Source organism: Podarcis erhardii (genome assembly GCF_964252035.2).
Source record: "Podarcis erhardii genome assembly, chromosome: 1".
Classification (NCBI taxonomy): Eukaryota; Metazoa; Chordata; class Lepidosauria; order Squamata; family Lacertidae; genus Podarcis; species Podarcis erhardii.
The window spans coordinates 112,898,226-112,918,022 of NC_138497.1; the positions used below are offsets into that span (position 1 = coordinate 112,898,226).

Here is a 19,797-nt window from a genome sequence, read left to right on the forward strand (position 1 = left end):
TTTCAAAAGTTCCCCCTGGATACATGGGAAAACTTGTCTTTAGGGTAAAATACGTTCAATTATTGCTTAAGTAAAATGGAAGAGGAATGTATTATAGTTTACTGCATTCTTCCTTTAAGAAATTAAAAACTTCAGGCTATAAAGCATGGATGCATACAGAATTGCTTTTTGTCTGCTATGTAAACAAACTGCAGTTAATTTTGATGACAGAATTTTTTTTCCACTTGCTAAATTTGTTTCCCCTAATACCAGGATTGATGTGAATCAGTTAAACCTGAGCTTGGTGGCATTTTGAAAAGCTTTTGGGATCGGGCATATTTGGTGACCTCAATGGCAGTGTGAAAACCTGACTTTTAGTCACAGAAATAGAAAGCTGACACACATTAAAAGGTAATTAGCATCCAAAGTACATGATGTATGCCAGGAATACTTCTGCCATGTGTCTTGGTCCGTATTATTCCACATTATGATGAAATTACGATAAATCAAAAGCACCTTAAAGATTAACGTATTTGTTAACTGGTTAAGAAATTGCTACTATGTCACAGACCATAGGGTGTGTAAAATGTAATCTTCAATATGTGTGCCAATTAAGGGTTACACTTTTACACATAATGATTTTTTTTTTTTTTACACATAATGAATTGACTATGGACTGTGGTCCACAAAAACATACACAATAATTAGTGAGTTGTTAAGGTATCACAACACTCTTCATTGTTTCTTACTGCAACAGACCAACATAGCTGCCCTTCTGAAAATTATGGTAACTCAAGTAGTAATACTTCACATTTACCATTTTGCCCATGTTATTAAACCCAATTTCACATCTAGAAAAATGGTTATTTGGCGATTCCAAACATTCATACTTACAGAACTGTATGCCTCTTTTCTGTAATTGCCCAAGATTGATCTTGATGCTCATCTGCAGCTCCTATTTTGCTAAGTGTGCGATACGCTGTTGTGGGTTAAAGAACATGGCAGATGGTAACAGCCACATAGTTGTGTCCCACTTAGGAAAGTCCTGACATTCCCTTTAGTATATTGTAGCCTCATTAACTGTTTTAGTTGTTCCACACTGGGCCTGAAAAAAGTGTGTTGGTGCACTGATAGCAAATGGTTATCTTGAGTTCCTGTCTCCACTGTTGTGAAACCCTGATTCTGTGAACTGCTTCATTAAAGTACAAACCCACAACTTTGATCTTTTAGGGATCTGATACTATGTCATTTTGTAAAGAGCCCTGAACCTGCAATATACCCTTCTTTAGTGTTCTTTGGTTCTTGAAATTAAAGTATGTTTGAATCACTCTTCCTTAAAGTATTTAATACAGGAAGAGAAATAGTATGTGTTACTACAGCTCCATTATAAGTCGTAATGAAAAACTATACCTGTTAATAATACAGTAAAATCTTTAGGATGTACAACAAAACTCTTTCTTATACTGTACTATTACCTTTCTAGATTGTCCTATGCTTTGTATATTTTTTGAAGAGTATGATGTTTCAAGAGGGAGATTCGTTCTGTGTTTTTGTTTTTTGTTTTGCATGCATCAAATTTGATTGATCTGTTTTTCAGGAAACTAAACTAGTAAAAGCAGCAAACTTTTTTCGTAATTCCCAAAGTCATTTTAGATGTGGATATTTAAATGTATTCACTAGTCCTGTGCAAATATTAAAACTGGATCCATGAGGAGGAACTGGGATTACACTGGTGGGACCTAGCCCCTTTGGGATACCCGCCCTATCTCTTCCTGACAATTGCATGTTGAATGTTTGCATAGCAACTCAAATTCCTAGACTCAGTGCATATAAGACAATCCATATGATCTGCACACTTCAAAATAAAGGTGCCAGGGTCACAAAGATCAGCTCTGCACATTGGCCTCTGTGTGCAATGTGCAAAGATCAGGTGGGAGCATGGGTGGGACATTGTAATCCTGATCCTCCTCTTGTATATATGGACTTGATATCTATCCAGGGATACTGGAATATTTTGAGTATGATGTGATAATTTAGTCTTTAATTTGTGAATTGCCATGGCCTCAATCCAAAGAAAGCTGATCAATGTGAAATGTTGGTGATGAAAGCCCACTGATTTCCACTGAACCTAACTGACTAAGGCTGTGATTCTAGGAGTAAATCCCACTAAACTCTGAGGCTTACATCCATGTAGGATTTTACTATAACCTGTCCTGAACTGAGTCCTATGTGTCCTTGTGTCAGTATTGGAAAGCATGCTACCCAGGTAAGTCAGTTTGGTATTCTCTTGTACGTGGGACTACACAGAAACCACAGAGATTGCTTACCTGTACTGTTTTTCTTTGAGTTGCCCTCTGCAGTCTTCTTCCTTGCTGCAGGTGCTCTTGTTGGCCTGCTCTTGCTCTGGTGCTTCCCTATACAGTATAGCCACTTTGGTTATTCTGTCGAACTGAGCAGAAAAGTGGGAACCATGTCCCTTTTTGCATACTGAGGGTTGGGAATAGGCTTCCCAGCAAAACCTAACTCTAAAATGTTCTGAATGTTGCTCTGTGGAGTTGGCAGAACCCATATGTGTAACTGCACAGATGACCATTCAGAGAACCACAGTTTCAGGCAAGCAACCTGTCTTTCACCCCATCAGAGAATGGGAAGCACATGGTTAATTAACAGGGAATTTTTGGTCACAGCACACATAGAATGGAGGAAAGGGTAGCACGCAGATGGAATGTGTTGGCACAAAGCTCATATGTATCTTGGATTAATAAACTGATACGTGTATCCAAACCAATGAGAACCTGATTTGGAGGAGGATTTTTTTTGCATATAATTAATTAAGCCAGTGAAGAAAGGTAAGCCCCTCGGCTGTATCTCATAAAATAACTCCTACCTCCAGCTCAAGCAAATAGTGTCAAATTGTATGTTAAGATTATTCCATTGGAAGGCAAGCAGCCTGATGACACGAATCAGGTTGCTCTATCTTCTCCAGTCTGTTTATTTACTCTCCAAAAACAGAGAGATGGCCACTAGAACCAGTGGTTGGTTGCAGCATTGGCTCTTCAGATATGCCATGTCTATGTGTGTTTGTATCTCACAGTATAAAATGTTTGTTTTCATCAGCATTCTAAAGATACATAAAACATGCTGTCCTAAACCTTTGCACTAATATATTGCAATAGTTGAGAAACGAATTGCTCGGTTTAAAATTTTGCAACATTCAGAGCATGTTTGTAGCAGAACTTGGAATGGTTTTCAGTTAGTATATATAGCGCCTTTTGCATATACCTCTGTAAAGTTGTATAGAAAAGGAAATATATGTTCATTTTGGTATGTTCTCTTAAATGTATTTTTAAAAATATGATTAACTTACAGCAGCCTTTACCGACTCTTGTGTCTTCCACGTTTTGGACTACAGCTCCCATCAGCTCCACCAGTGTGACGGTGCTGCTTGGGGTTGGTGGGAGTTGCAAGTCCAAAATAACTGGAGGGCTCCAGGTTGGCATAGACTAACGAACAGTATCCTGAACTGGAGTACCTGGTCAACATTGTCATGACTGTTACATAGGGATTGTAACCTTCATAGGGTTACATAGTCACTGATGTGTTGAAACAGATGGATTTGGGGGGTACCAAAATAGCTCTGTGTTGCCTGAACTGAGCGTTGGAAACTCATTGTTTTGGAAATTTTTGTAGTTTGTAATTCTCACCTAGGAAGGACACATGGAAATGTGAGTGCTTGGTATGAAACATGCAACTTGTATATTAAAAGTATTTTGAGAAGCTAAATGCTGTTTTCATATTTTATTAAATGACTGTTTCACTGTTGTCATATTACATTGCTTACTGTCTTTAATATTCTTGAAGACAAAGCTTGAATCACATATGTGGCCAGGCAGTGAGCTTTTATATGTAATGTGGCACATAATATGTGGATCTGGCCTTGCCTTCAAGAATGTTAACCACAATAAGTACAGGACTCGAGAGCATGTACAGTTCAACTGTCCTCTCCAGCTTTGATGTGCTTTACTGTCCATCCACTCTGTAAAAGAGTTGGCATTTCTGTGCTTCTGATTCCTTGTTATCAAGTGTGGTTTTCTCAGACAACATCTGATGCCTTGCAAAATGCAGCTGTAAGACAATAACCATTTACCTGGGAACAGGTCCAAGTGAACTCATTGGAACATTGTAGGCATGCATAAGATTGATATTCTGGGTGCCTCCTGACTGTGCTATATTGGATTAGTTGGCAGAAACATAAACGCGTTAAGAATCATATAGCTATCAGAGCTCAAAAAATACAAAAAGAGATTGCAGAAGGTTTTACTTCCTTCCTGAGAAGTAGTTATAAACTCTTTAATCAAAGAATCTCTAAGCAGTGCACATAGAACAATTTAAAACAACTTATCAATTTCAGGTTGTACAATTAAAGCAGATTTGGAGCTCTTGCACAACACACTTCTCTGAAAGATCACACTTTTGCCATAAGGAAAGTGACAATAAAATGCAGTAGAACATATGGGATGACACTTGATGGTTTGTGTGCAAAGTAGTTGCTCTAAGGGAGAGGGAAGGAGGTATAGACATGGGAACACAGGTGGAGAGTGGGGCTGCAGAATAGAAGCAAGAAGTGGCTTCAGAATTGGGTCAGGAAAGAGTTTAGTAGTTGCATGAGGTGGCAAGGGGAAGCTCTAGGGGGTAATGTGAGGGAGAATGGCGGGCAGGTTGGCAAGCAGAGGAAGCTGGGGGACACCCCAAGTAAGTGTCATATACAGTGGTACCTCGGGTTACAAACTCCGCTAGTTAAGAACTTTGCCCCAGGATGAGAACAGAAATTCTGTGGTGGCAGCGGGAGACCCCATTAGCTAAAGTGGTACCTCAGTTTAAGAACGGTTTCAGGTTAAGAAAGGACCTCCGGAATGAATTACGGTAAGTTCATAACCCGAGGTACCACTGTATTAGCAATCAAATGTTACAAGCACCATTCTTATGAAAATGGCAACACCTGAACACAAGGGGGTGGTATCAGCAGACAGGAATCATGTTTCCAGAAGTACAAATAACTTTTAAAAAATTATATGGATGTAAAGGGAGGAACCTCTGAAACGGCCAAAGAGGACGAAGCATGCTCACTGAGTACAAAATGCCTGACTCTTGGGGAGGGCAAAAGGGGAATGGAATGGAATGAAGTTCAGTGGTACCTCAGGTTAAGAACTTAATTTGTTCTGGAGGTCCGCTTCAAAACCAGAAGTGACTGTTCTGGTTTGCGAACTATTTTTGGATGCCGAATGTTCAACAGGGTTTCTGTGACTTCCGAACATTTTGGAAGTCGAAGAGACTTCCAGAACGGATTCCGTTCGACTTCCAAGGTATGACTATTATTGTTACAGTGGTACCTCGGGTTAAGAACTTAATTCGTTCTAGAGGTCTGTTCTTAACCTGAAACTGTTCTTAACCTGAAGCACCACTTTAGCTAATGGGGCCTCCCGCTGCCGCTGCACGATTTCTGTTCTCATCCTGAAGCAAAGTTCTTAGCCCAAGGTACTATTTCTGGGTTAGTGGAGTCTGTAACCTGAAGCGTCTGTAACCTGAGGTACCACTGTATCCTGAACAGGAGCACTCCATACTGCAACTGTTTTGCTGCAGATCCTGCTTGTCATGCCTAATAGCCATTCATTGATAGACCCATCATCCATTAATTTGTCTAGTCCTATTTTAAAACTGCCTAATCCAGTGGTCATTGCCAGATCTTTGGGGAGTGATTTGCATAGATCAGTTAATATGAGAGTGGCAGAAAAACGTTTTTTTCTACAACACACACACTTTCAAAAATCTGTCATGTCCCCCCACTTTACGACAGTTACCTGGGAGTTTCATTGAGCTCAATGCTACTTCTGAGCATATCTCAAACATAACCCAAGGAGAACCAAGAATGTAAGGGATAACGGTCAGTAGAGTTTAGAAATTAGTGCTACAACAGCAGGTGTACTTGTGTAAGTCAATGTACTCTTTTTATAATTCTACACAAAGCTCAACACTGTGTTGTTGAGATGGTTATTTGCATCTGTAGCTGAACGAAATTTTAAAAACAGGTTTTTGTATTGGAAGCCTTTTGAGATGCATGTTTATTTGTGAAGTGACTGCTCAATTATACAAATTGTTTTGAAAGAAAACTAGTGTTACGTAGTTAGTAACAAGCTTCCAGTTACACTTTGTAAAAGTAATATTTATTAATTTTAAGGCAAGAACAGCGTGAAAGTTTGTGTTGGGTAAAAATGGAAACTCACCCGAAGTCCCTTTAATTAGCGCATGATGATGTCATTAGGAAAACACACCTTCACAGTCTTAGAACATATTTGATACCAGGACACACTGATACAAAACTGGTAATATAATTAAATAACAAGACCATGTATCTGAAATATGAAACTACATGAGGGATTTGTTTGATTGGGGGTGCTCCGTTTTTAGCTTCGTCAGGCGTAAAAATACTAATACAGTTTTAGCAAACCGTTTCCCAAAGAACCCTTTGATTTCCACTTTAGCCCCCTTGGCTTTATTTGCTGCGTTTATATTTCTGAAGTGCTGAATCTCCTTCAACACAAGGATTAGAATGCAATACATGCACTGAACTAAAGGAGCAACTTTCTGTTTGCACAGCAGCATGATGGAAATCTGTAATGTGCTTTCTTAAAGGAAAACCACACATATCCGAAATCTACTATGTATACATATATGACTGGACCTAATGGTCAGGGGTCCCTTTACCTTTATATATATGTGTGTGTGTGTGTGTGTGCATATGATGTATGTGTGTATATATAATTATATGTCTATTATATTTTTTATATACACTCGTTATATATGTATTACATAAAATACTTATAGGGAGAAGGGAGTGAGTGAAGATCTACATCGGGAACAAGGGAGGAATGAAACGGTACCATTGGGGTCTGCTACCCCTTCGGATTCCACTGCCTCGGGCACTCTTGCCTCGTGGGTGGGCCGGCCCTGGCGCAGCAGCATCCTTGGGAGGACAGGGCAGGGCCACCAAAGCTTTCCCTCCCATCCTCCTCCGTGGGAACCATCCGCGTGCCTCCTTGCTCCCAAATGAGGACTCCTTTTCCTCTCTCGGTTCGCGGAAGCAACGCGGCCGGCCGAAGAAGTCGAAGGGGAGAGGCGGAGGGACACCTGGTTTCCTAGCACCACACACCGCCCCGCCAGCAGACGCGTTGACGGCGCAGGCGCGAGGCGCGCGCTGCTCCTTCCCGTCTCCATGGGAACCAGCCTGAGGCGGCCGGCAGTTGACGGTTTCTTTTTAAAGAGAGGCGGTTGGGCTCGACGCCTCTCATGTCGCGGAGGCGTCTCTCGGTCCCCGCGGGGCTTAGCCGGCGGCAGGACCAGGCGCTGAGCGGCACCATGCGTCTGGTGAGGGAGCTGGGCCCCACCGCTTTCGTCCTGCAGGAGGAAGAGCAGCGGGCGGCGGAGCACCGGGTAGGGCGGCTGAGAGGCTGAGGAAGAGGGAAGCCGTTTCTCCCCCATCTAGGGAGTAGCGAGGGAAATGGGAGAGCAGAAGCCTCTCTGGCAAGACCAGGTCGCCTGTGCTACTCCCCCCCCCGCCCCCTTCTCCATCCCATAGTCTCTCCCACCCACAGCATCTATGTAAAGCACATTTTTACTGCTTATAACAGTCCCGACTTATTTTTCCCCGCCCCCCCCCTGGAATCATGGGAATTCTGAAGGGGGTGCTCTATTAGGTTGTTGTTTTTAGCTTTATTATGTATTTTGTGATTGTATATCTTCATTTTATTCTGTGAACCGCCCTGAGACCCCCAGGGTATAGAGCGGTATATAAATTAAACAAACAAACTGTTTGCCCCTCATGCAGCTATAATGCCAAATAACATATCTCATACCTTCCAACATTTCTCCAGTGAAAATAAGGGGTGCCCTGTTATTCCATAGTAATAATTTTATTATTTATACCCCTCCCATCTTACTGAGTTGTCCCAGCCACTCTGGGCGGCTTCCAACATAGACAAAAACATGACATTTAAAAAACTTCCCTATACAGGGCTGCCTTTGGATTTCTTCTAAAGGTTGTAGAGTTACTTATTTCCTTGGCTCGCGGGTCACGTAACTCCGTAACCTCCATTATTTTTCTGATGAAAATAGCGACGTCCTAAGGAAAAGCGGGACATTCTAGGATGAAATCAGAAACCAGTACGGCTTCTGTAAATCTGGGACTGTCCCTGGAAAATGGGGGCACTTGGAGGGTCTGATAGCTCAGCTCAGCTGGTTAGAGCATGGTTCTGATAATGCTAAGGTTGCAATTTTGGTCTCCATATGAGCCAAATGCATATTCCTGTATTACAGGGAGTTGGACTAGACGATCCTCAGTTTCCCTTCCAACTCTGCAATTCTATGATTCTATGAAACTGTTACCATCTACAGCACCCAGGGTTCTGAACATAACTCTTAAAAGATCATGTTATTATGCTGTCTCAAGGCTATTTCTGCTCTGCAAGTCCATTTTCCACTTCAGGAGCTAGACACACTGTTCAGGCACAATATCAGTCTCTCCATACCCACGGTAGGGCAAAGGCACAAATCTTGTATTGTGAACTCTAGTCTTGAATCAGATTTCTCAAGTGCAGACATATGAGTGACTTAAAGAGCTCATAAAATAAAAATAGCATTTGCATTTTTCCAATTAATCATATTCTGGTTTCCTAGCACTTGAGTAAGCTCAAGCCCCCCTTTTTGAAGCTTTTCAAGAATTAGATAAAAGCTTAGCTACAAAGCACCAAATAAATCCCATAATTACAGAATTACAAGATGTAATGCTAGCAAGAAATGAGACGTGATTTCACAGCTACCTCTTCAGTGCTGACAGAGCAAAGACCAGCATAAACTTGCCCCAATCTAAAAATGGAAATCTGCACGTGAGAAACCACATACAGAAAACATTTCTGGATATGCTTCACTTGTACAAAAGCAGTAAAACCTATGTGTCCAGGATCAAAAATGTTTTAAGTTATGCTTTTTAAAGCACCCCCCAATATAATTTTAGCATAAATTCCAATGCTTTAATTACCGAAAGAATCAATTTCCAATTTTCTTACTCCTGTTTCAGCAGGTGATTGGTGCCGACAACACAAACTACATATCCTGAAGGTTCACATTCAGAGAGCCATCAACACAACTAGTTAGTTTGTAAACTAAGGGCTGTTTTTAAAGATGTGTAAATAAAGTACAGGAAGAATAGCAAGATTTTACTAAATACTCAGCTATAGCATCACCCCCACCTTTGCCTTTATCTTCATTGTATCATTTTTGTATTACAATTACTAAATGTGTTCTTTATTGCTTTGCTGTAAGGTTTTTCTGGGGAATCCTCACTCGTGCAGCTGCTCAATATTTGTGAAAGAAAAGGATCTTTGTAAACATATCTGCTGGTAAATTGATTTGTAAAACGAAGTTACCGTATACAAATGATGTTATGATAGATTTGTTTTACACAATTGCACAAGGACAATTATTTGGTTTTTTAAAAATCAGGTAGCTATTCTGACAGAACGAGACTGGGTGAAAGCAGAAAGGCCTCAAAAAAGGAGGGAAAGAGGGTTATGAGATGTACCAAGGACCAAATGTTAATGAAGAGGAAGTAATACAAAGGGATGAGAAGTTGGAGAGGGAAAGGGAGTGTGAAAAATCATAGGTCTACTATTCCAAGTTCACCTAAATAGATTTATTGCATTGAAATCAGAGAATTAATGTTGAGTAAAAGACCTGTTGTGTAAGTCTTCAAAATGTTCAGAAATTTAGCCAAGACATGCTTATGGGAACCCAAAACATACATATATATGGCAGTGTTGCTCTTAGGTCAGGTTGTGACCCACCATGGGTTGCAATCCATCAGTCAAAGACCAATGCTGCAGTGACTATAAGATACAATGCTGCAGTGACTATAAGTCAAGAGTTTGAATTTTTTCTCTATCATAAACTCATGAAAACCTTAGGCAAGACACTCACCTCCACCATCCCTGCATCTGCAATAAAGGGATAATACTCCATTGTCTTATAATATTTTTTGAAGTATTAAATGATATATAAAAGATCTTCTGTATTTCTGTGAGGATTATAAGACAATGTGAAGTACTTTAAATATGTGAAAGCTCTATACCAGGAATGGGGAAGCTTTGGCCCTCCAGATTCCAGCTCCTATCAGTCCCAGCCAGTATGGTCAATGGTCAGGGATGATGGGAGTGAGTAGAACAGTATCTGGATAGCCAAAAGTTCCATGTCCTTGCCTATGTTGATGTAATTATTTAGTAAACATATTAATATTTGAGAATTATTAATTAAGAGGTAGAAAAAGAAGAGTAAATGATAGCAAACCACAATTGTACAGAGGCCTGGTTTGCACATCATGGTAAGCCAAATTATGGCTTACTGGGGACTGCTAACCATGAGCCCAGATTCAGATGACACACTCATGCATTGCAGGAGTAAAGAACTCCCTGGGGCCCTGGGTGTTCAAGGACCCACAAAATTTTCCATGAAGGGACCAGGCACCCACAAATTTAAGTGTCAGAGCCATGCACGCTGCATAGCACCCACGGCCCTGGGCACCCACGGTTGTGGAGCCAAGCTGGCATTCCTGCCTTACTGTGATGTGTAAACCAGGCTATTGTCATAGTCAAATTTGGTAAAGATGGGCTGCATCTTAAGGATTATACACTTTTAAATTAAAATTTGATTAGGCAGCTTTTGTTACAGTGTCAAGTTACTGAATAGCTGTGTCCTTTTTTCCTTTTTTATTTTTAGGTTATTGTTGAAAAAATTCAAACTTCCCAGAGACCATGAATGTAAGTACTAACTAACCTCATATTTTTATTCCCCTGTTGTAGATCAGTACATAAAGTGCTAATATTTCATTTTTCATTACATTAGTTCACTTTTTGGTGGTCAGTTTATGGCAGAAATCACAGCATGAAGCCTGATCTTCTGATTGACTCACCATATGCATCACAAGCAATATTTCCAAAATAACTTCATTCCTTCATTCAACCCCATGCCAATTTTTTCATGTTCTTAGTGTGTGGGAATCTGACTTTTAATGAGAGACCATTCATTTTATATAAAAGAGTGAGTTACTACATCGTTGACTACTTCTGATTCACTTGGAAAACAACCCGAATTATATTTTATCAGACATTTTCATTGTTGAACTTTTCTACAGATGCTCTACAGTTGGGTCTTGTGGAAAGAGAAATTAACCAAGTGCTTCAGGGTCTACAAGTTGCTCCCCAACCAAAGGTATCTGCTAATTCCTCCAAGGAGCTGCAAACAGCTGATGATGGGTACATTAAACAAAAACAAATTGATGATGAGGATGTGTGCCCTATTTGCCAGGACAAGCTGCTAAAGAGAATGCTTCCTGTCACTTACTGCAGGTGAGTCACCCCTGCTATTTAAGAAGGCTAAATAATTATGTCACAGTATCTCCAAAAATGTTTTCCTTGGACTACATTATCTGAAGGCTATATAGTCCAGAATAATTGTGTTGTTAGTATTTGTTTGGTAGTGTTTTCTTTAATACTTTAGAGTCACATCTTGAGCTTTTTATTATTTTTATTTATTTATTTATTATTATTATTATTATTATTATTATTATTATTATTATTAATGTATTTATGTTGGTTTTCATGTAATGCTAATGTATAGTTTAGCATTAGGTGCAAAAGCTAGAAAGAGCCCAAGCAAAGCTTTGGGGTCACGTCATCTCCTTTCCTCTCATCTTCTGTTATGTGACTTCGAGAAAAAATTCACTAGCATTTAGCTCTGCTTTCAAGAATCTTGGCTTATTGCTTCATATACAGTAGAGTTTGTGGTTTTAAAGAAGCTCTGTTTAGTTAAACATATCAGCTTCAAAACACAGCCAGGCAGGTGGAGAGGAAGGGAAGGGAAACAAGGGTTGTGACAACCAACAAGATCACCCCCTGCAGGAAGCAGACATAATTATTTAACATTAAAACAAACAGTAGAAGTGACTCATTTTTTTATCAGCAATCTATTTGTAAATTTCCATCTTTGTACTTGGATTTCAAACATTTAGCTCTTTTTTAATTTAGCTGCACTAAGAACATTTTTAATATTGTAAACTCATCTGTCAATAAATGAACCAGATTCCTCTCAATCTTTGTGATTGTCCTATGTCATTTCTTCCCTTCCATGTAAGATAAACTGGGTTTAAAATAAACCACTTTAAAGCTTTTATGATGATCATAGATAAATTAGAACATGTTACACAATTTTGTCAGAGACAGCAGGGTAACATTTCCTTGTTAATATGCTTATGAAGCTAGACTACTGTATATTTGTAACAGCTTTCATAGTTTCATAGAACTTTTTGTATGTGACTTTTCTTGAGAAGGATACATAATATAGTTAATTTTCTATAGGTTTGGTTGTGGCAACAACATACACATAGTATGTATGAAGATCTGGGCTGATCATCAGATAGAGTTAGAGAAAGATTCTTTGGTGAAGTGTCCCCTGTGTAGGGAAGATTTTGCACCGTTGAAACTTATATTGGAAGAATTCAGAAACAGCAAAAGACTCATCACTGTAGCAGAGAAGCAGCATCTTGACAGACATCTTGGAATCCCGTGCAATAATTGCAGGGTATGTCCCGTTGAAGGCAATTGTTACAAGTAAGCATTTTCTAGTACAGTATTCTAGTACAGTCCTACATCCTTATTTGTGAGCTTGTGGTACTTGTAACTCTTCCTCAGTCAGAAATGAAAGAAAATTTATACAAACAGGCACACCCTTTGAGATTAATATTTTGTAGGGATATAGCTGTTATTTTTTATGATTACTAACCCTTTGATTTTCTACTAAATTATGTCAGTAGGTGTTTCTGCTCTACTAAATTTGTTATTTTCTGAATTTATATACTACCATTTTTGCCAAGGCATCCAAGGCAGTTTACAAAGTTAAAATACTAAAATAAGTGCATCATGTAAAATCTAAAAAGATAGAGGCCACTCAGGCCAGCGGGGAGCTGATGGTAAAGCTCCCTGGCTTGGGCTCCCTCGCTTTTTCCTTCCTTCAGATCACATAGAAAATATATTTTGTTAGTAATCTAAACACACTAAGGTATATATTCCATTGAACAAAGGAGACACATTCATACATACTGCTAAGTCATGGTTTGTTTATCCTAATTGTCGCTTGTTTGAATATTTGAGCCCACCTTGGTTGGGGGTGGGGCAACAAACCATGATTTGAAACCATGTTTTGCTTTTGAATCTTGGCTTGTTTTAAGCATGGTGTATTGTTACATGTGAACTCAGGATCCTGGCTTATTCTTGTTTGTAATGGTTCCCTACCCACTAAGAAGTGTGAAGCAAAAGCGACTGTAAAAAAGGCCCACGCACTAGGCTAAGCAACTTCTGGCACCTTTCCAGAATAACCCTCTCCTCATTCTGCTGAGCAACAGATTCCTTTCCCTGCCCTAGCATCTAGCTATTAATTTCAAACAAGTAAACCTAGCTTTGCAGAAGATGTAAATTTAAAGAATGCATTGCTACTTTACTAACAGCTATGCAGGACTCTGTGAAAAAAAAACAACTTAAATTTTAGCTGGCTACCATGATTTTCTACCTACTTAAAGTAGCAAAACAATAATGTCCTTTTCTGCTTGACAGTTCAAAATTTTCCATGGCAAAATAAGCCATGGTTTCTTTGCTTGTGTGTAAGACTGATCATGGCTTATTCAACAAACCATGGTTAAAACAAGCCGTAGTTTAGTGTTATGTGCATACATGGCAAGTAAGACTTATTTTCCAGTAAACATGCATAGGATAGTGCTGTTAACAGAGGAAAAAAACTGTTTGTATCATAGTTCATAGTTACTTGTATGTATCTTGGGTTATATTTCAATGCAATAAAACCTTACTCACATTGGTAACTATTCTTACATGAGAGATTTCTGTTTGATTGCAGCTGCTTTCCCTCCAGTCTCTTATATAGTGGAAACTGACTTGAATACATAATTAAAAACATTTATATACAAGTATTCAAATAAAAAAAGGTAATAGCCATATTCAAGAAAGGTTTTCTCCAATAAATCAATAGTAGCAAACATCGCATTTAAAAAATATTATGAAGAAAAAAAGACTGTTGTCCCCCTAGTGTCCATTGAGGAGAATGATACCCTGATTTGCTGCGTATGTAAATAAAGACAAGCTTCACTTTCTTCCAAATGTTTCTGTTGCTAAGGTGGCCTAATGAGCTACCTTAGACGGCGCTATATTTTGAAATAGGAGTATTTTTAGAGGTTTTAATTCTGACATTTCCAGGCATTGTGGTACAGTATAGGCCAGTATTTCTTCACCTGACCTGCTCAACTCTTTAGGGATAGGCAGTTTTTATCAAATGAAGCCTGACATATGTGCTTTGAAAGGTTAGTTTTGAACACTAAAATAAAAAGCAAGGGTTCTTTGGTTTTCAAAAAGACATGTGTTCTCACATTTTATAGATGATTCAGAACCATCAAAATACTTCCAGCTAGCTTAAATTATTTTACTTTTTCACCTACAAAAGTAAATGTAATACGGGCTTGTATGTAGCATACAGCTTGGGTATTAGTAGAGTGTTCCATACAAAAGCGCTGATAAATTCAACATCAATCAGTTTTATTTTAAGATATGCTTATTTGTGAAATAAGGAAGCTGCTGACAATTTTGTTTGCCTCATTGCTTCAAGGTGCACTGAGTGTAGTGAATATCACCTATGCCATGGATGTTTTAGAAGATTTTGTCATCCTTCACATAGCTTTGCTTTTCGTGAGGTACAGTACAACCCCTTTCAAAATTATCTTAATTCAGGAATTGAATCAGCAAACATTTTACAGGGAACTGGTAACTGTTTGTATATAAATCATCTCTGTGGAACAAAAATGAGCATTTATGAAGGTCTTTTGACCCAAGAAATTTTGACCCAAGGATCAAAATAAAGAGTAAGGATGTAATCCTAAAACATTTACTAAGGTTAAGGGAATAAGGATGTGTTTAAAGTACTGCTAACTCTGCACCCAGTGTGCTCCCACTACTAATTTTTGAAGCCACATTCACATTATGCTCGCTACAGTCCATACTGAGCACGTAGTTTCTTGACAAATACTGCTGTTTGAAGCTGGTTCAATAAAAAAGGTTCAGTCGGATTAGAAAACTGGATGTAGAATAAGCAGTAATCCGAACATACCCTAACAAAGGACCTTGCTGCATTTCAAGCCGCTAATGTGTCCATATACTTCACCTCATTGAGCATAGCAGGATTTACTTGCATGCATATGGAATTGTGCCAGTGTGATTTGACTCTCAATTGCTTTTCTATCCTATTCAATATTGCTGGGGGAATCTAACCCTTCAGCTATTGTTGGACTACAGCTCCCATCATCTCTGATCATTGACCATGCTGAGTGTGAGTTACAGTCCAACAACATCTGGAGGGCCACAGGTTCACCAAGCCTACTATATTTTTCCTTTGAATAAAGTCTTTGACTATGTGCTGCTGTGATGCAAAATCTAATTTCAATGAATTTCTTGTAGGATATCTGTTGGAAAAAACTGTGCTTCCATAGTCCTTAAGACTGAAGATGTATGTGTGCCATTTTTCTGCTGTCAGTGACTCTGAAGTAATGAATTACTGCTTAGCTTTCATTAGCTCTTTACCCATTCTCTAGAAAAGGAATCAGAGATGGAGGTCAGTTGAACCAGTAACACAACTATCAACTTCAGAAAATCTGCAGAGTTTTAATCCAGAGAACTCTAAAGAGGAAAAACACAGGGATAAGTAAGATGTAACTCATTTTAATCATTTTAAATTAAAATAAATGAAACTTAAGCAGCTGGCAAGGACCATGGCCAATCTAAGCTATTACTGCTGAGAAGGTGTCTGTCTGTTGGGAGAGGGCTCAGCCAGTACTGGCAGGATGTGGCGGCAGTGGCGGTAGTTACTCTACAGGCAAAAGGCTGTGCCCTCCTGCAGTAAAGAACATGAGCTGCCAAAGTGGAAAAACTTGGACAGCTTTTTAGGACCCTGGCTAGACTGGAAAGTGGTGGTCCTGACGAGTTTTGGCTTTATGCAGTTTTGTGTATGTGCACTCTTCAAGTTACAATATTGATTTTGTTTCGCTTAATTTCTAAGACTTAGTGCAATTAAAGATAAATGCTTGGATGTTGTTGTTTTTTGGTACAGCTGCATACCAGAGGGTATAATAAACTCATTACCTACTGTGCTGGTTGGAAAATGCAGCAGTTTACTTGATCCAGGCTTGCAATGTAGACTCTGCTTGAAGATCTTTCACCTTGGCCAAATGACAAGATTCTTGCCATGTAATCACAAGGTAAATAAAAGATACAACTGCCCAGCTTCCCCCCCCAAAAAAAACCCTCTTATTGTCATATGCCACCCAATGTTACTTCAGATACAATGCTTTTAAGCAGACCATTCACACATTCAGGCATTTACGCACACCTACCTGTAATACAGGAGGTTGAATTAGATGACCCTCAGGGTCCCTTCCAACTCTACAATTCTAGGTGTGAGTCAAGAAGTGTTTACTAAGGTTGTGAAACAAGCTAAAGACTTGGTGGATACTTCATGTTTGGGTGCAAATTCAGCCCTTCTGTCCAGTCCTTGACACATTCCTTAGCCAATGTTCCTCACTATTCCTACGTTCCACCTCCCTTCCACCTCCTGTCCTTGAACTGTGATGTCTCCTGCTTGTTGGAATGGAGTATGTGTGTACGTGCAGATATGTCTGAAGTTTGCATGGCTGGAATATAGCCTGCTGCACAAAGGGAAGAATCATTTCACTTGCTCCACCCACTTTTTCTGCTGGCCCTGCCCACACTGGCATGCAGTTCCTGGAAAGTTGCTTATGAGGGGCTGTGGCTCTCAGGCTAAAAAGGTTTTCTCAAATAGAACTAAAGACCAGCAGCTGTCATACCATAGCCATTTCTCCTGTTTTTAGGAACCAAGCTTTCCCCATTGGTATATAATTTGCTAATTGGAGTGTTAGAGCAGGCTACATTATTGTTCTACTATTTGTTGTGTTTTTTAAGATTAGAAACATGATGCAGTAATTGAAACTTGTTTCAGCACATAATATGGTTCTAGTTCTCTCACGCACAACTCAGCACTACAGCACATGCATGACATGCAAATATGTTTATGGGTTCTTCACTGGCATCTCCACTTAAAGGATCTCAGGTATTGAGGCTGGGATAGATCAGTGGCTGAGGCTTTGGTGACCTGCTGCCAGAGTATGCAATGCTGAGTAAATGAATCAGTCTTCACACTCAGTATAAGTCAGCTTGAGATGTCAAATTTTTAAACTAGTGTAGCTTATTGCTGTCCAGTTTTTAGCCAAATCTTTTATTTGTATTATATTTTATACCAATTTATATGACCCGCTTCAGTAAACAGTTGCACTGGGCAGCATTCAACTAAACAGTTCTGCTAGTGCAATGACCTCCCTGCACAGTGTAACTTCCCTACTCTGTCCTCTACCTGTACACCTTCTGAATTTGCTCTAGTGGATCAGAGAAACCACCATAGATTTTGCAGGGTACATGGGGGTATGTGGGGATAGGAGAGGGTGGGGAAGCTATATTATGCAGCTGAAAGTCATTGTGCTAGCGTGACTTAGTTCGAAACCATCCATTGCTATGTTTATAATAAATATGCTCTATAGATTTCTTGAAAGAATGGAAAATAGAGTAACTGGAGAGCACTAGCCTGTAATCGAAGAGATGTTAGCAATGGATTTCAGAGAGCATTGGTTCAGTCATGGAATTTGTCTCAGTTAAGAGCACCATGGCTATTTTATTGATTTACAACAGTTTATACCGTTTGAGCAAATGCATTTCCCACAGTGTATTAGTGTGCTTGGCCTGATGCTCCCAAGATAAGTAGGTTTGGATCAGTATTATTGTAATGAAACCTTTTAAGTTGCTTCCGATTTTCTCTAAAATGGAAGGAGAATCTGACCTCTTTGCAAATAATTTGTTGATGCTAAATACCCTTTTGTCAATGAAGAGTATTTTGGTGGATAATTACTGATATATAATATATTATGTGTTTGTTTTTTTAGTTCCATAGGAAATGCATTGACAATTGGTTGCACAAAGAAAATGCCTGCCCTATTGACGGACACATTGTGTATAATCCATTAACCTGGGAGAATGTACGAAGCAAAGGCGAAGTAACCCCAATTATGTCTCAAGCAAAGAATAAGTTTACAAAGCAGGATGAGCAGGAGCTTTTTATACCAGGGACAGGATTGCTTGTCAAGCAAATGAAACCTGGCCACGTTCTTGAGAAGTCTCAAAGTCATATTCAAGTGCGTTGTAAGAAGAAAAATAATTCAGAATGTGAAGAGAGTCTAACACGGAATGGCGTCAACTATACTTGTACAAAAAGCTCTGCTTCTAGCCAGCACAGTACTCAGACAATCAGAAATTTGAAGTTTTCTAGATATGCTAAGGGTTTGTCTCTTATTCCAAAGCCTCATGCTGATGTGTTTACACAGGAGGCAATTGGCACTGCCTTGAGAGGTTTATCTGTAACTCGAAATGCCTTTTAAATTTCCATTCTGTGCACATTTACTTGGGAGTAAGCCCCATTGAACTCAGTAGGATTTACTTCTGAGTAAATGTTTATAGAATCAGGATGCAAGTTTAATATATTTCAAAAGAACTATTTGAATTTATTGTATTCTTTTTCGCTCCTATCTCATATTAGGAGGAATCTGTGCGAAATAGCCAACTTGGCTTAACTCAGTACTTAACCTTACAGCAAATTATGTCTGGCAACATTATGCCTGCACAAGTCATATACATCCATATTGTTTTTGTTAAACATGATGAGAAAAAAAATCTGTTAGTGTATAAAGCAGTAAAACATAAATTTGCCATTTAAATTTTGACATTAATACAAAATATTTTCATTTGATCCTGCATATCAAAAATTAGAGAGGAAGTCATGTGCACAAATGACTGCTGTGCATGTTTTCCCTCCTGATTTAGCAGCTGGAACTGCAGATATGTGCCATTTAAAAAAGTTTTGAAACATCATATAGCGGCTGCTCATGTGGGCAAAACAAAGGGTTGAGGTTTTTCCCTACCTCAGGTTTTTACTTTTAAAAAGTTTACATATGCGCTGTGTTGAATTGGAGCCACTACTTCTACAGCACTTCGTTTTACGTAAGTACTCAGAAACATGTATAGTGGATGAATGAACTCAGAACTACACCATGTAGAACCAGGAAGTTTCAAGCAAAGGTTCAGCGCATATCATAAGGAGCCTGAAATTGCAAAAGAATAGGTATTAATGAAGAATTCCTTAATTTTGATCCCCTTGCCTTGGTTTGTCAGGTGAGATTGTTTTGCAAAATTTGTGAGTAGCTGCTGGATAACATTCCTAGGAATGGAAGCCAAGCTTAGCATATCTGCTGCTTTGTTAATTTATATCTGTTTTTATTAATACAGCTCATTTATTGGGTAATGCTTATTTCAAGCAAGTATACACAGAACCTAATGTGCATCCTTAAAATCAGTTGATTAAAAACATGAATCTTCTTTGTTCACAGAAGTGGAAAAATGAATTAAAATATTATCTTCCACAATGAAAGAACACCCAGCTTTATTTTGTAACATCAAGGAAAAAATTATTAACATGTCTCAATGCATCTTTTGGTTTTCATTATATATATATATATATATATATATATACACACACACACAC

The 19,797-nt window shown here is 39.0% G+C and overlaps 2 protein-coding genes across 3 annotated transcripts; one reads left to right on the plus strand and one right to left on the minus strand.

The window, feature by feature from the left end:
* Positions 1–619: 619 nt before the first annotated feature.
* LOC309336760 (uncharacterized protein) lies at positions 620–7,515 on the minus strand (the record flags this gene model as incomplete). The annotated part of the gene is made up of 4 exons (XM_081853044.1): positions 620–958; positions 2,307–2,428; positions 4,127–4,205; positions 6,962–7,515. 4 exons carry the CDS (start codon positions 7,513–7,515, stop codon positions 943–945), a joined length of 771 nt encoding a protein of 256 aa, XP_081709170.1. The 3' UTR covers positions 620–942.
* Positions 7,234–19,758, plus strand: ZSWIM2 (zinc finger SWIM-type containing 2). 2 transcript variants are annotated; one of them, XM_081837664.1, is made up of 9 exons: positions 7,234–7,467; positions 9,355–9,431; positions 10,804–10,844; positions 11,219–11,432; positions 12,441–12,692; positions 14,752–14,836; positions 15,731–15,840; positions 16,246–16,393; positions 18,146–19,758. In XM_081837664.1, exons 1-9 carry the CDS (start codon positions 7,324–7,326, stop codon positions 18,635–18,637), a joined length of 1,563 nt encoding a protein of 520 aa, XP_081693790.1. In that variant the 5' UTR covers positions 7,234–7,323; the 3' UTR covers positions 18,638–19,758. The 2 variants fall into 2 exon arrangements, with proteins under 2 accessions (XP_081693790.1, XP_081693791.1); XM_081837665.1 differs by having other exon boundaries at positions 7,234–7,401.
* The last annotated feature ends 39 nt before the right edge of the window (positions 19,759–19,797 follow it).

Excerpts from the sequence above, each read along its gene's own strand:
- ZSWIM2 (XM_081837664.1), top strand. The coding sequence starts at position 7,324 with ATGTCGCGGAGGCGTCTCTCGGTCCCCGCGGGGCTTAGCCGGCGGCAG. Across the intron at positions 11,433-12,440 it reads CTTCCTGTCACTTACTGCAG|GTTTGGTTGTGGCAACAACA; the intron begins GTGAGTCACCCC and ends AATTTTCTATAG. Across the intron at positions 14,837-15,730 it reads ATAGCTTTGCTTTTCGTGAG|AAAAGGAATCAGAGATGGAG; the intron begins GTACAGTACAAC and ends CCCATTCTCTAG.